The following is a 16,768-nucleotide window of genomic DNA, read 5'->3' as shown; positions in this document are numbered from 1 at the left end:
CTTCGAGTGAGGAAGAAGCACACAAAAGTGTGAGACATACACTGTGGCGGGACATAGGCGAGGGCCTTCTCTGCTGTGGCACTCCGGTTGTGGAATGCCCTCCGCTTGGAGGCCCGATTGGCACGTACGCTGGTTTCATTTTTGTGCCCGGTCAAAACATGGCTTTTTACCAAAGCCTTTAAAGGCTAAATGCATTCCCTAAAGTAGCACACTGTTTTAACTGCTTTATTGTTTTAGATTTTAATTGGTATTCACTTGTTTAATGGTTTAATATGTTTTTAGCTGTTTATTTATTGTTTTGCACTGTTTAAATCGATTTTATCTGTACGCCACCCTGAGATCTTAATGATCTAGGGTGGGATACAAATGTTTTAAATAATAATAAAAAAAAAAAAGCTGGGAAACCAGCAATCAATGGGCAGTTGGAGGAATGGGGCATGGCCGTTCGGGGAACGCCAGAGGGCCAGACTGGGCCAAATTTGGCCCGCAGATCTGAGGTTCAGCACACCAGCTTTATGGCTGTTTTGCAGTAGCACATGGCTACTTTTCATTCTTTGTAGCATGCTTAGGAGGAAGCAGTGGAGGCTGGTGGCTCGGATGTCAGTGGGGCTATGAATCCACTCCAGGTTGCACCTTGGATAGCTCCTTTAGAGTTGTGACTGGTTCTGACTGAAATCCGGAGCAGATTCACTACCCCACTGACATTGGAGCTGCCAGCCACCACTGGAAGGAAGACTATTTGGGAGCGATTCTAATATTTTATTAAAGCCTCCTGCTCTCGTTGCAACTATCCCTAGAACAGGAGCCGGTAGGACTGCTCCTACATAAGAAGAAAGGCTTCTGGTTGCTGATGAGCCCTCTGGAGTACATAAACCCTTTGCCCTTTCAAGACTGCCCGGGACCAAACAGGCCGCCGGAATACCGGTGCCCTTTGAGCACCTGCCTGCCTTTGTGTCATTTGCTTGCTGAAAATGTCTGATATGGGTTTGTGGTGGCCCCCCATCTCTGGAGCACACTTCTCAGAAATGTGCATGTGGAGCCCCTAGTTTTATAGTTTAGGTCCCCAGTGAAGATCCATTTTCTTTTCCCTATTTTGCTGCTGCTGCTTTTGGCTGTTGGGTTGTCTAATTGTGCTGATTTCTATGCATTATTTTTTTCTTTAAAAAAAAGAAGTCTGTTTTAAATTTTGTTTCATAAGTTGCCCTGACCACAAACTGTGAAAAGGCAGGGTAAAAATATTAAAAGTATTTTAAATGGATAAAATTACTTTTAATGAGAGAGAGAGAGAGAGAGAGAGACTGTATGCTCCTTGGGACAGGGAATTCCCCTTCTGTTGTTACTCTGCACTGTGCCATGTTCCCTTGCGGTGCTATATGAATAAAGACAAAGATACTTTTGATCCTAGATAATGGTGAGGCTTACATCCAGAAGAAGCCTACTATGTACCCACCCTGGAACAGCACATTTGATGCCCACATCCGCAAGGGCCGTGTCATGCACATCGTCGTGAAGGATAAGAGTGCGGAGATGGTCTCAGAAATGACCATTGAACTCAACTCAGTTGCAGAGAAGTGCAAGAAGAACAATGGGAAAACAGAAATTTGGGTTAGTGCCAGAACCTTTGAACCCCTGCTTGCATTTTTCATGGTGCTGATTAGGTTTTGACCTTCAAAGCCCCTCACAACTTGGGACCCTGACACCTTAAGTTCTGCCTTCTCATATTCAACTGCTTGAACTCTAGGGTCTTCCACCAAGGCCTGTCTCTGAATGCCACCACCACCATCGGAGATCAAGCAGGTGGCTCTTCATGGAGGAGAAGACTATCAGTGGCTACTAGTCATGATGGCTATATATTGCCTCCAGTTCTGGAGGCACTATGGCTCTCAGTACCAATTGCAGGGAACATGAGTGGGAGGGTGCTATTGCACTCATGTCCTTCTTGTGGGCTTTCTACAGGCAGCTGGTTGGTCATGACAAGAACAGAATGCTGGACTAGATCTGCCTTTGGTCTGATTCAGCATTGTTCTTGTTCTGTTCTTAACAGGTTTCTCATCTGTGGCAGCCAGTTATAGAACTCTCTCCCTAAGAGTCTCTTGGGCATTCTAATGGGTTGTATTTTAAGTAGTGGAAGGATACTGTACTGTAAGTGCTAGAAATGAAGCTTTTGCTAAGAACATAAGAAGGACCATGCTGGATCAGACCAAGGACCCATCTACTCCAGCATTCTGTTTGTACAGTGGCCAATCAGCTGCCTGTGGGAAATCCACAAGCAGAACATGAGTACAATAGCACCGTCCTGCTTGTATTCACCAGTTACTGATGTACATAGACATACTGCCTCTAACGCTGGAGGTAAGCAATACATAGACATCAGGACTAGTAGCCATTGGTAGCTTTCTCCTCCATTAATATGCCTAATCACCTTTGAAAGCCATCCAAGTTGGTGGCCATCACTACACCTTGTGTTAGCGAATTCCATAGCTTAAGTGTGGGCTGTGTTTGAATGGATATTTAATTGTGGTAATTGCTTATTGATGTTAACTGTTTTATTGTATATCTAACCATAGTTGTTTTGGTTTAATTTGATAGTAAGCCACTCTGGCATAAATATTATGAAGGGTGGTATGTAAATAAATGCTTTAAATATTTATTTATTTTATTAAGTATATAAATATAAATAAATAAATAGCAGTAATAGTAATAGATGCCATGGAATAAATCCAACTGAGATTATGAGGTACACAAAGTGGCAAAAGCAGGCTTTGGGGCAAGGAATACGTGGAGACTCTCTGTCCACAATCATCAGAGCACACAATGCGGCACATTTACAATGCCTTCTCCTGCAAGATTGAAAAAACCCGGTTTCAATAAATGAATAGTGCATTTGCCCAGTCTGAAGGATTCTGTTGTAAGAGCCTTCACTTCGACAGAAACTCCCTTTGGGAGGACATAATAATTGGCAGTAATAAAAGTGACGAGAGCTTGAATTCTTTGATGCCTCGCTGGGGAATTTCCCACCAAAATTTAATCAAAAACCTAATGAAGAAAGAAATATAGTGAACCGTGCAGATCAATTGCAATTGCATAGGGTGCTATTGAAAAACACTTGTGTAAAAATCCTGTTGTTCGTGTTGCAAGAACATGTTCTGGGGATCAGTAATGTCCTGAATTTTTTACATTTGTAACAATTTCCAGAGGGGTAACCGTGTTAGTCTGCTGCATGAAAAACAACAAAACACCTGTGGCAGCGTAACGACTGGCATATTTATTATGGTATACGTTTTTGTGGAGTAGAGTCCATTTCATCAGATGCAACTGATTAAGTAGGCTGTAGTCAGTGAAAGTGTCTGCCATCATGCATTTCTTACTCTTTAAGATATCGCAAGACTCTGTATGGTTTTTCTTACTTTTGCACTCACCAAATCGAATTTTGGAAACTTATCTACAGCCACAGATCTAGGGGTGAAATCTCGCATTCCTACACCTGCATTTTAAACTTCCCTGAGGCACATTATTGCATGCAAAAGAACATGTCAGGGAGGCCATTTCTGGTAACTTAGAATGCTATTAATACTCCTCCCCAAAACGTTCATTTTTACTTTGCATTGTCAGTAAGATTTGTGAGATCCTTCCATTAAGGGAGGGTTAGGCAACCTAATGCCCTCCCTATGTTTTGGACTACAAATGTCATCATCCCCAGGCAGCATGGCCAATGATCAAGGATCATGGGAGTTGCAGTCATATGGTGCGCATCAGGTTGCTTACTCCCCCATTAAGACTTTTCAGAAAGGGTCACTGTCTGGTCACATTATAACCCAATCTTCCTTTATTTAAAAAAAAAAAAACTTTGTCAATTCTTTCTTTCTTTCTTTTTAGCTAGAACTGAAGCCCCAAGGCAGAATGCTAATGAATGCAAAATACTTCCTGGAAACCACTGGCAAGTGGCAATATTGCTATTTTATTTTCAATTATTTTTAGCGTCTCTTCCCCAACCCCACCCTGGAAGCTCAGGTTAGACCATGACAATATTAAAAACGCATGAAATAAAACCAGACCAACCAAATAAAAAGACAGCAGAGTCTCAAAGGATTAAAATGGCAGCTTAAAGTTCCCTAAGAGCAGCCTGTTGACTGGGATTAAGGAGTGGTGAAATTTCAATTGGTATTTATATAAAAGGTAATGTTCTTCGTTTTTTAATGGGGCTTTGTAGTACCCGAAGGGCCGACAAGCTAATTCAGACGTGCATGAACATCTCTTACTGTCTCTAGCGCAGGGGTGGGCAATTTGTGGCCCTCCAGATGTTTTAGCCTACAATTCCCATCATCCATCACCCAGCAATCTCCAGGAATATCGCTGTCCCTGCACTGCTACTAGCACCGTTGGAACAGTGTTTTTGCCCCCCACAGTCCACTTAATCAGCTGGATTGTAGGGGCAACTGGGCGGAGTCTCCATGGCTCTGCAGGCCGCACCGGGAGCAGCCGAGAGCCAGATGGAGCCCATTGCCCATGGATTGTGCACCCCTCTTCTAAAATTCATTTTAGAAATTCTGCAAGTTAAGCCAGAATGCAGACAGTTTATAGAAGCAGTCTGTGGAGAAACAACAGAACAGAACAGGAGGCGTTTGCTCATCCCTAATTAATATAGGGATGGCCGTTGTGGGGAAATCCGGCCCTTTGGGGGCTTGCCAGATTTCCCCACCACCCCCAGGTTGGCTTGCATTTGCGAGCCAAGCCGGGGGCCTTCCCAGAGATCTGGGAATTTATCTGGGGGGGTCGTTTGTTTGTTTGTTTCTGTGGGCAAATTTGCACAAATTTCAGCGGTAATTTGCACAAATTTATCTATGGAAACAAAAAACGTTCCCGCCACTGCCACCAAGCAATTGCTGGTTGCCCAGCAGAGAGAGGAGTGGGTGCTCAGCAGTGGCAGAGTGGGAGCCAGGAGGGGAGAGCCCCAGCCCCGGCAGAGAGAGGCAGTTGGTCAGTGGCAGTGGCAGTGGCAGTGGCAGTGGCAGGGTGGGAGCCAGGATGGAAGCTCTGCCACTGCCAAGGAACCGCGCCTCTCTCTCTCCTTGCTGGTGTCAGCAGCATCAGCAAGGAGAGTGCAAGGGGGTTGGCCAGAGGTGGAAGTCCATGAGTTGGCCTGACCCAGTCTTGCTGGGCCAGCCCAGGTACAAGTGAGCTAGAGTATGGGGGGCCGAGCTGCCCAAAGCTCAGTGGGCCTGACCCCCTGCCAGAATCCTCCGACATCCCTAATCGGCATGTCTGACTCCCTTTAAGCACTGCACGCCAGTTCCAGATCAGACACAGCCACCGTCATGGTGTCACAAAGAGTTCCTCCCCTGCACCCATGTTCTAGTGTCCCAGGGGCCAGGGTTTTTTAACCACAAAGTGTGTGTTTTGTACCTATAAAGTCACAATCGAGCAACATCTGGGGGGTCCCAGATTCCCCACCCCTGGTCTAGAAGGTTATTTCATTGGAGAGGGTCTTCATGGGAAACTATGGAAGTTCACTGGGAGCCAAAATCCCTATGGGAAGAATTGCATTCTGCAGCTGTCAGACACTGGGGGAGGTGGTGGTCTCATGTTTAATGCGCCCTATACATTGAAATCTTGCACTTCAAGGAGAAATATAGGCAAGATTTGTTCTTCCTGACATGTTAGTTTTTCCCCAGGGAGCTTTTGCTATGTGGAGGACATTGAAATATATGATCCCCCACTCCCGCCCCCACCAGGCAGTACTGGTACAGTCCAGAAAAAGCTGCACCACCCCACGATTCCCCTGCTTGTATAATGTAGTGCTGAGACATTTTGGGAAGTGTGCCTTGCTATTTTTATTCTTTTTTTTTTGGGGGGGGGTGTTTTTAAGCTGACAACTGTTCACACTGATGTAGCAACATGTTATTTTAGTTGTTAGCCTGACCACAGGATTTCGTCATTAAAAAACAACCTTTCTCTTTGCTCTACACCCAGATGATCCAGAGTTTGTCGACTGTGAAAAGGAAGGGTTTTTCACTCTGCATCAGCGCAGGGGAGCCATCAAGCAAGCCAAGATCCATAATGTCAAATGTCACGAGTTCACTGCCACTTTCTTCCCCCAGCCCACGTTCTGTTCTGTTTGCCACGAGTTTGTCTGGTATGACATATACTTTTTGCTTGGCCTGCAGTCTCCTGGTAGGAGGAAGAGGCATCCTGTTCCTTCTTTGCTGAGATGAACCTCAGTGGTGTAGTGAAGCTGGGGCCCACAGGGTCGAAGCCCTGGGACATTTTGATTAGCTGGGACCATGGCATCATCTACCACCCCCGTCAGCCTTCCCTGTTCCCTCTGCGTTTCGCTGCAATCCTCATAGTAATTTGGGGAAATACAGATTTTCCCAGCAACAATACATTGTTCCCTGTTGTCATGCCATTTGGGGATGGCTTGGTCTTGAATGGGCAGTTAAGGGTGCGATCCTATGCATGTTTAGACAGAAAAAAATCCTACAACTCCCAGCAGAACTCCCTGCTGGGAGTTCCAGGACTTTTTTTCCCTGTGCCCTGAGTCTTACTAACTTTACTAAAAACCTGCTCCTGGGGGAGATGAAAACTGCTAGAAGTGTTTTGTTGATATGGATTGACACAACTGCCTATATTTTGGGACTCTCTTTGGGGGCATGGCTACGGGAATTGTCAAGATGAAGACCTGCACCTCAAAATGTTGCAGTGTGGAATGTTCCATGTTCGGGATTCCAGTCACTCCATTGCGTTCCCCCTCCAATCTATTTTTCCATTTCCCCACTCCCCCAACATTTGGTCAGCATTCCTTGACCACTGAGCATGCTCAGTCAACCTGTCTGAGGGGATTTCCCCCCTCTCCACTTAGAACTCCCCCCTCCCAATATATGGTTTTTGTACTTCTTCAAACCATGGGGTTTCGCTGAGCCTGTCAATACCACCCTGTTTTGCATGGATGGTACTGTTTTGCTAAATAAGCATTGGCACTTGCCTCCAAACACCAGAAATAGAGGGAGTGATGCTGCCTGAGAACATGAAGGTTCCTTTCGACAGACCCTCTCCTTTCCTTTGGTGACAGTTTGATCTAGCCTACATAAACAGGTTAGGTTTGGTGAACGTATAAAACAGCCTCATACTGAGCCAGACCATTGGTCCATCTAGTCTTCATCCGTGATCTGATTGTGGATGAGGGAGCTGACCTGGTATGTATTACTGAGACCTGGGTGGGGGAACTGAGAGGGGTCACGCTCTCCCAGCTGTGCCCTCCTGGGTACTCAGTGCAGCACTAACACCGACTTGAGGGTTGGAGGGCGGGGGGTTGCCGTGGTCTATAGGAATTCAATCTCTCTCTCTAGGCTTCCTGCTCATTCGAGTGCAGATCTTGAGTGTTTGTACCTTGCGTTGGGTACCCGGGACAGATTAGGGATTCTGCTGGTGTACCACCCACCCCACCACCCATCAGACTCCCTGCCTGAGCTGACAGAGGTGGCCTCGGCCTTGGTGTTGAGGACCCCTAGGGTGATGGTCCTGGGGGATCTCAACTTCCATGCCGAGGCCACTATATCCGGGGCGGCTCAGGACTTCATGGCCACCATGACAACCATGGGGCTGTCCCAACATGTCATTGGCCCAACACATGTAAACAGACACAGGCTTGGCGGCGGCTACAGCGGCCACCATTTGCGTTCCTGTTTTTTGCCGTGATAGGCTACGTAAATATTTATGTAGCCTATTACGGCAAAAGACAGGGGCACAAAGGGCGGCCACTACGCCATTTGCGCCCCTATCTTTTGCCGTGATAGGCTACGTAAATATTTATGTAGCCTATCGCGGCAAAAAAAGGGAACGCAAATGGCGGCGGCTACGGCGGCCGCCATTTGCGTTCCCTTTTTTTGCCGTGATAGGCTATGTAAATATTTACGTAGCCTATCACGGCCTCCACAGGGATGCAAATGGCATCCCTGCATTAGCCGTGATAGGCTACATAATTATTTACGTAGCCTATCACGGCTATAATGAAGAAGCGAATGGCAGCAGGTAAGTGCTCTGTTTCGCACACCTTTCGCGGGGTGGGGGGGCTGGGGGCTTCGTTCCGCCATGGATTTCGGGGGGCCAAATGCACTGGCATTCGGCCTCACCGAGATCCGTGGCGGAATTCTCTGACATCCCTAGACAGAACACAGGTTAGAGCTCATTATTGAGCCTACTCTGTGGCGGTGAGGGTGGAAAAGAGAGTTCTTTTCCACCAGCATTGCATCTTCAGTGTCGTCCAGCAGAGCTTTTCCAAATGGTGTGCGGCCTGTTACATTCTGGGCCAGGGAGAGAGACTGTGGAGCCCTCGGTTGCACGCTGTGACGAGTTTGCACGGCACTTTGAAGATAAAGTCGCTCAGATTCATCATGAATTGGACACTACAATTAATGCAGTTCCATTGGTAGAGGCATTCAGAGCACAGCCTGGTCCAATATTATTGGATGAGTTTCAGTTATTGAGGCCTGAAGATGCGGACAAGGTGCTTGGCCAAGTCTGATCGACTACTTGTGTGCTTGACCCTTGCCCTTCATGGCTTATTACATCAAACAAGGAGGGGATGTCCGGCTGGGTCCAAGAGGTTGTAAGTTCCTCCTTGAGAGAGGGAGTGGTGCCGGCCTCTTTAAAAGAGGCAGTAATCAGACCACTCCTGAAAAAGCCTAACCTGGACCCGGAGGACGTTAACAATTATAGGCCAGTGGCCAACATCCCTTTCCTGGGCAAGGTGCTTGAGCGGGTGGTTCCAGGACAGCTCCAGGCACTCTTGAATGAAATGGATTATCTATATCAATTTCAATCGGGCTTCAGGCCTGGTTTTGGAATGGAAACTGCCTTGGCCACCCTGTGGGATGACCTCAGCCAGGAGAGGGACAGGGGGAGTGCGACCCTGTTGATTCTCCTGGACCTCTCAGTGGCTTTCGATACCGTTGACCATGGTATCCTTCTGGATAGGTTGTCTGGGTTGGGAGTTGGAGGCACTGCACTGTAGTGGTTCTGCTCCTACTTAGATGGCCAATTCCAGAAAGTGGTGCTGGGGGATTATTGCTCTGTGCTTTAGTAATTATGCCATGTCGTTCCACGGGGCTCTATTTTATCCCCTATGCTGTCCAACATCTACCTGAAACCGCTGAGGGAAGTTATCCAGAGGTGTGGGCTGAGGTGCTATCAATATGTGGACCCAGCTCTACCTCTCTTTCTCATCAAACCCAGGTGAGGCAGTGGCTGCTCTGAATCAGTTCCTGGGCACAGTAATGGACTGGATGAGAGCCAATTTACTGAAACTCAATCCAGACAAGATGGAGGTACTGTTAGTGGGTGGTTTGTCTGCCTGGCTAGGGGATATTCAACCTGTTCTGGAGGGGGTTGCAGTCCCCTCTGAAGGATCAGGTTCATAGTTCTGGGGTGCTCTTGGACCCAGAACTGTCACTTGAGGCACAGGGGAACTCAGTGGCACAGAGCACTTTTTATCAGCTTAGGCTGGTATACCAACTACGCCCTTATCTGGACAGAGATAGCCTAGCTACAGATGCTCTGATAACTTATCTGGATTACTGCAATGCGTTTTACATGGGGCTACCTTTGAAAACAGTCCGGAAACTGCAGCTGGTCCAAAATAGGGCAGCAAGATTGTTAACAGGGACTGGCCAATGAGCTCATTGTATGCCAGTACTTTTCAAGCTGCACTGGCTGCCAGTCCATTTCCGGGCCCAATTCAAAGGGCTGGTATTAACATTCAAAGCCCTGAACAGCTTGGGGCCAGGTTATCTGAAGGTTATCTGAAGGATCACCTCCTCCCATATGTGCCTGCCCAGACCTTAAGATCATCCTTAAGATCATTGGTTAGCTCTTTTAGAGTTCTGACTGGTTCTGACTGAAACCCGGAGTGGATTTACTTCCCCACTGGCATCAGAGCTACCAGCCTCCACTGACCTGACCCTTTCAGCTGGATGTGCCAGAGAACATCAGAACAACAGAAGAGCCGTCCTGGATCAGACCAAAGGTCCATCTAGTCCAGCATTCTGTTTACACCGTGGCCAACCAGCTGTGGACCAGGAAACTGCAAGCAGGACATGAGTGCAACAGCATCCTCCCGCCCATGTTCCCCAGCAACTGATGTACATAGGCATACTGCATCTCAGACCTTCTCTGTGCAAAGCACGTGCTATATGGCTGAGCTATGGCACTTCTGCTCCCAGCATCCTTCCCTCAGGCTGCAAGTGCCTTTGCTTATGTAGCCAAATCAGCACTACCCACGTACAAGAGCAAGGCATCACTGAGCTTGACCAAATCCCAAGGTTTGCAAAAGTAGAAGAAATCTTTGTGGAGGGAACCCCTAAACATGCCAGTGGACCGAGCATGCTCAGTGACCATGCAATGCCAGCTGACTGTGACATTTTTATTCTTCTGTTTTCTATTTTTTAATGTATTTAATGCTGCACCATTTGTTCTTTTTAAAGTGGCATTTTTGACCCTATAGTTGTGGTTTATTTGTTGCATTTGATTGTACTTTTAGCGTAATTGTGATTCATTTAACCTGTTACTTTATTTTATTTTAATCTTGTAATTGTCACCCTTGACTGGAGAATGGCTATTACAGGGTGGCCTATAAATACTATACAATCCTATGCATGTTTAGACATAAAAAAAGTCCTACAACTCATAGGAAGGCCTCAGATGATGTTGATCATAGTATCCAGGTAGGTTCAGGTCGGGGAAGGCACCCCATCAGGTATTGCAGTCCCGAGCCAGGTAAGGCTGTATAGGTTAAAAACCACCACCTTGAATCGGGCTTGGAAACATACAGGCAGCCAATGCAAGTGGATCAGAATTGATGTTATATGCTCAGACTTTCTGATCCCAGTTATTAATCTGGCTGCTGCATTTTGCACAAGCTGCCACTTATGAACAGACTTCAAGGGCAGCCCCACATAGCATGCATTGCAGTAATCTAACTTGGAGGTTACCAGAGCATATTTATTTATTTATTTATTTATTTATTTATTTATTTATTTAATTTATTAATCACCCATATGGCTGGTCACCCAGCCACTCTGGGCGATGTACAACAATAAAAACAGTTTAAAACAATAAAATTCACATTAAAAACATCATATTTCTAAAATTACCCTTGTTGTTGTTGTTCAGTCGTTCAGTTGTGTCCGACTCTTCGTGACCCCATGGACCATAGCACGCCAGGCCTTCCTGTCCTCCGCTCTCTCCCGGAACGTGCTCAAGTCCATATTCATTGCATCGGTGATGCTATCCAGCCATCTCATCCTCTGCCCTCCCCTTCTCCTTTTGCCTTCAGTCTTTCCCAGCATCAGGGTCTTTTCCAGAGACTTTTCTCTTCTCATTAGGTGGCCAAAATATTTCAGCTTCAGCTTCAGTATCTGTCCTTCCAATGAGCACTCAGGGTTGATTTCCTTTAGGATGGACTGATTTGACCTCCTTGCAGTCCAGGGGACTCGTAAGAGTCTTCTCCAGCACCACAGTTGGAAAGCATCAATTCTTCGGCGCTCAGCCTTCCTTATAGTCCAGCTCTCACAGCCATACATTACTACTGGGAAAACCATAGCTTTGATTAGACGGACCTTTGTCGGCAAGGTAATGTCTCTGCTTCTTACTATGCTGTCTAGGTGTGCCATAGCTTTCCTCCCCAGGAGCAAGCGTCTTTTAATTTCATGGCTACAGTCACCGTCTGCGGTGATCTTGGAGCCCAAGAAAATAAAATCTGTCACTGCTTCCATTTCTTCCCCTTCTATATGCCAGGTTGTGATAGGGACAGAGGCCATGATCTTCATTTTTTTAATGTTGAGTTTCAAACCAGCTTTTGCACTCTCCTCTTTCACCCTCAACAAGAGGCTCTTGAGATCCTCTTCGTTTTCTGCCATTAGGGTAGTATCATCTGCGTATCTGAGGTTGTTGATAATTCTCCCGGCAATCTTAATTCCGACCTGTGATTCATCCAACCCCGCGTTTCTCATGATGTACTCTGCATATAAGTTAAATAAGCAGGGCGACAATATGCAGCCTTGTCGTACTCCTTTCCCAATTTTGAACCAATCGGTTGTTCCATGTCTGGTTCTTACTGTTGCTTCTTGACCCTCATACAGGTTTCTCAGGAGACAGGTAAGGTGGTCTGGTACTCCCATCTCTTTAAGAATTTGCCACAGTTTGTTGTGATCCACACAATCAAAGGCTTTAGCGTAGTCAATGAAGCAGAAATAGACGTTTTTCTGGAATTCTCCTGCTTTCTCCATGATCCAACGAATGTTGGCGATTTGATCTCTAGTTCCTCCGCCTCTTCGGAACCCAGCTTGTACTTCTGGTAGTTCTCGGTTCGCATACTGCTGAAATCTAGCTTGTAGGATTTTGAGCATCACCTTGCTGGCATGTGAAATGAGCGCAATTGTGCGGTAGTTTGAACACTCTTTGGCGTTGCCCTTCTTTGGAACTGGAATGTAAACTGACCTTTTCCAGTCTTGTGGCCACTGTTGAGTGTTCCAAATTTGTTGTCATATTGAGTGCAGCACTTTAACAGCATCATCTTTTAGTATTTTAAATAGCTCAGCTGGAATACTGTCATCTCCGCTAGCTTTGTTGTTAGTAATGCTTCCTAAGGCCCACTTGACTTCACTCTCAAGGATGTCCAGCTCAAGTTCAGTGACCGCATGGCTATCGGGACATTCAGATCTTTCCTGTATAGTTCTTCTGTGTATTCTTTCCACCTCTTCTTAATCTTATCTGCTTCTGTTAGGTCCCTGCCTTCTTTGTCCTTTATCATGCCTGTCTTTGCACAAAACGTTCCCTTGAGATCTCCGATTTTCTTGAAAAGATCTCCAGTCTTTCCCATTCTGTTGTTTTCCTCGATTTCTTTGCATTGTTCATTTAAGAAGGCCTTCTTGTCTCTCCTTGCTATTCTCTGGAACTCTGCATTCAGTTGGATATATCTTCCCCTTTCTCCCTTGCTTTTCGCTTCCCTTCTTTCCTCAGCGACTTGTAAAGCCTCATCAGACAGCCACTTGGCTTTCTTGCATTTCTTTTTCTTTGGAATGGATTTAGTTGCTGCCTCCTGAACGATGTTACGGACCTCCGTCCATAGTTCCTCAGGCACTCTGTCTATCAGGTCTAATCCCTGAAATCTATTCCTCACCTCCATTTAGGTCATACCTGAATGGTTTAGTGGTTTTCCCTACGTTCTTCAATTTAATCCGAAATTTTGCAACAAGAAGCTCATGATCTGAGCCACAGTCAGCTCCACGTCTTGTTTTGACTGACTGTATGGAGCTTCTCCATCTTTGGCTGCAAAGGACATAATCAATCTGATTTCCATATTGACCATCTGGTGATGTCCACGTGTAGAGTCGCCTCTTGTGCTGTTGGAAAAGAGTGTTTGCTATGATCAGCGTGTTCTCTTGGCAAAACTCTATTAGCCTTTGTCCTGCTTCATTTTGTACACCAAGGCCATGCCTGCCTGTTATCCCGGTGATTTCTTGACTTCCTACTTTAGCATTCCAATCCCCTATGATGAAATTGACATTTTTTTTGGTGTTAGTTCTAGAAGGTGTTGTAGGTCTTCATAGAACCGATCAACCTCAGCTTCTTTGGCCTCAGTGGTTGGGGCATAGACTTAAATTACTGTGATGTTGAATGGTTTGCCTTGGATTCGTACTGAGATTCTATCATTTTTGAGATTGTACCGCAGTACTGCTTTTCCCACCCTTTTATTGACTATGAGTGCTACTCCATTTCTTCTAAGGGATTCTTGCCCACAGTAGTAGATATGATGGTCACCTGGATTAAATTCGCCCATGCTTGTCCATTTTAGTTTGCTGATTCCCAAGATGTCGATGTTCAATCTTGCCATCTCATGTTTGACCACCTCCAGCTTACCTTGATTCATTGATCTGACATTCCAGGTTCCTAAACAATATTGTTCTTTACAGCATCGGACTTTCTTTTTACCACCAGACACATCCACAGCTGAGTGTCCTTTTGGCTTTGGCCCAGCTGCTTCACTCTTTCTGGCGCTACTTGGAAATACCCTCTGCTCTTCCCCAGTAGTATATTGGACACCTTCCGACCTGAGGGGCTCATCTTCCGGCGTCATCTCTTTTAGCCTTGTGATACGTTCCATGGGGTTTTCTTGGCAAGAATACTGGAGTGGGTTGCCATTTCCTTCTCCAGTGGACCACAGTTTGTCAGAACTCTCTGCCACGACCTGTCCGTCTTGGGTGGCCCTGCACGGCATAGCTTATGGCTTCACTGAGTTACGCAAGCCCCTTCGCCAGAACAAGGCAGTGATCCATGTCTGCCTGAACAACCACGTTTTTAATGTGTGGTGGAAGCTCATTAAAGAGGGGGCATGGTGGAGTTCCCTAGGGAGGGAGTTCCACAGAGTGGGGGCCACCACAGAGAAGGCCCTACCCCTCGTCCTCACCAGCCTAGCTGTCCTGGCTGATGGGACAGAGAGAAGGCCACCCGAGGCTGATCTTGTTGAGCAGCCTATCTGGTGTTGCTGGAGGCACTCCTTGAGATAGGCTGGGCCGGAACCATAAAGGGTTTAAAAGGTCAAAACCAACACCTTGAATTTGGCCTGGAAAACAACGGGTAACCAGTGCAGTTCCTTCAGCACTGGAGTGATGAGATCTCGCCGGCGGCTGCCTTTAATCAGGTGAGCCGCCGCGTTCTGTACCAGCTGCAGCTTCCAAACCATCTTCAAGGGTAACCCCACATACAGCGCATTACAAGAGTCTAAATAAAGGAGACCAGGGCATGTACTACCAATGGGAGCAGATGGTTGGGAAGGAAGGGGCGCAGCTGCCGTATCAGATGGAGTTGGTACAGCACTGTCTGGCTCATAGCTGATACCTGAGCCTCCATGGACAGCTGGGAGTCTAAGATGACCCCCAAGCTGCAGACCTGGTCTTTCAAGGGTAGCCATACTCCATTCAACACCAGGTCAACATCCCCCAACCTCCTCTTGTCTCCCACCAAAGTACCTTGGTCTTGTCAGAGTTCAGCTTCAGCTTATTCCTCCCCATCCAGCCACTCACCATCTCCAGACACTTGGACAGGGATTCTACAGCCAACCTTGGTGAAGATTTGAACGAGAGGTAGAGCTGCGTGTCATGACACCGCACCCCAAACCTCCTGATGATAGCCCCCAGTGGCTTCACATAGATGTTAAATAGCATCGAGGAGAGGATGGAACCCTGTGGCACCCCACAAGTGAGTGGCCACGGATCCGAAACCTCCTCTTCCAGTACTACCCTCTGGTACCTGCCGGAGAGGAAGGACCAGAACTACCGTAACACGGTGTCTCCAATACCCAACCCCTCCAGGAGGATACCGTGGTCAACGGTATCAAAAGCTGCTGAGAGGTCGAGGAGAACAAGGAAGGAGCATTTGCCCCTATCCAGAACCCTCCTCATATCATCCACCAAGGCGACCAAGGCCATTTCTGTCCCATGCCCAGGCCTGAAGCCTGACTGAAATGGATCTAGATAATTGGCTTCTTCCAAGTGTGCATTCAGCTGCATAGATTAGTGAAACCACATTGTCCCTGTCCAGATAGGGGCACAGTTAGGCCACCAGCAGAAGCTGGTAGAAGGTACTCCATGCCAGTGAAGCCACCTGAGCCTCAAGTGACAGAGATGGCTCAAGGAGAACCCTCAAGCTATGAACCTGCTCCTTCAAGGGGAGTGCAACCTCCTCCAGAACAGGTTGAGCGCCCTCCCATCTGGTCAGAAGAACCACCCATTAACATCATCTCAGGAAAAAAAAGCCCTACAACTCCCAGCATGCCCCAGCCAGCTTTTTCTTCTGTCTAAATATGTATACGATTGTGCCTTAAATAATAAATCACCTCTCTGGGCCTGAATGCAGCATCCTACCTTCATTTTTGCTTTGTTTTTCTTGTCTTTAAAAATCATGTGTCTCAAGGGCATGGTGGGCATTATTTGTACTCTATTTTATACTAACTTTTCTTTCTCCATCTTTACTCCAGGGGTCTTAACAAGCAAGGATACCAGTGCAGGCGTAAGAGACTTTATTATGTTATACTAATGATAGTGTTCTTGATTATTAACGTAATAGATATTGCAGTATTTTTGGCACGTAATGCTGAAAATTGTGAGAATGAAAAAAGAACGGCAACAAAACCCGGCCATAGAAATGAAGCATGTATAAAAACTTAATATAATCCTGCTCTCAGTTATGATCTTACAAGAGTCTCATCATCTCAAATTATCTCTCACTGACATCAGTAGGAATTAAAAATGCTGATCCTTGGCTGGATTATGCATATGTTTTGTGAAAATCATTACTAAAAAATGGAAAATAAAAGTTGTAAGCATGTTAATTCGCTGTGCGGATACCGCACGAGGTACAGTTTGATCTGTCATTTTAGGGATTTTGCCTTTTCCTCAGGATCTCTAAGAGAAACTGTAAAATCTCAGGGTGAGATACCAGAATCAAAGGGACAAGATGTTTCCTGCTTGGCATGAGAGGTTTCACTATTTGCGCCACCTTCCATGTCCATCAGGCTCCGCCCCTGAATTACGAGCCACACCCCTGACCCATCAGATGTCATTCTCTACTCCAATAGACTCCTCCCTCACCTTCTCAGGCTTGACCTCCTGATCAGTTGGAGACTCCCCTTTAGCTTCCGGAACCTCCAGGTCTGAGCCTCAGGAGCTTTAGCTCGGACAAATATTTTCTGAGCTTGGTGCTGGGGCAAAATGAA

The 16,768-nt window shown here is 46.5% G+C and overlaps 1 protein-coding gene across 3 annotated transcripts in view; it reads left to right on the top strand.

Moving 5' to 3' along the window:
* The window catches only part of PRKCQ (protein kinase C theta), a 61,712-nt gene that overhangs the window by 20,349 nt on the left and 24,595 nt on the right, over window positions 1-16,768 (top strand). For all 3 annotated transcript variants that reach the window (XM_084809071.1, XM_084809073.1, XM_084809072.1), the window contains 4 exons: window positions 1,406-1,605; window positions 3,877-3,937; window positions 5,971-6,133; window positions 16,031-16,062. In XM_084809071.1, coding sequence (XP_084665197.1) covers window positions 1,406-1,605; window positions 3,877-3,937; window positions 5,971-6,133; window positions 16,031-16,062 — 456 coding nt within the window. The remainder of the gene's footprint in view (window positions 1-1,405; window positions 1,606-3,876; window positions 3,938-5,970; window positions 6,134-16,030; window positions 16,063-16,768) is intronic.

The sequence above is a fragment of the Heloderma suspectum genome, chromosome 7 (genome assembly GCF_057233095.1).
Source record: "Heloderma suspectum isolate Gila_16-S chromosome 7, 16-S_ref, whole genome shotgun sequence".
Taxonomy (NCBI): domain Eukaryota; kingdom Metazoa; phylum Chordata; class Lepidosauria; order Squamata; family Helodermatidae; genus Heloderma; species Heloderma suspectum.
Note: the sequence above shows the minus strand (reverse complement) of the source record. Positions and strands in the feature narration are given on the sequence as shown.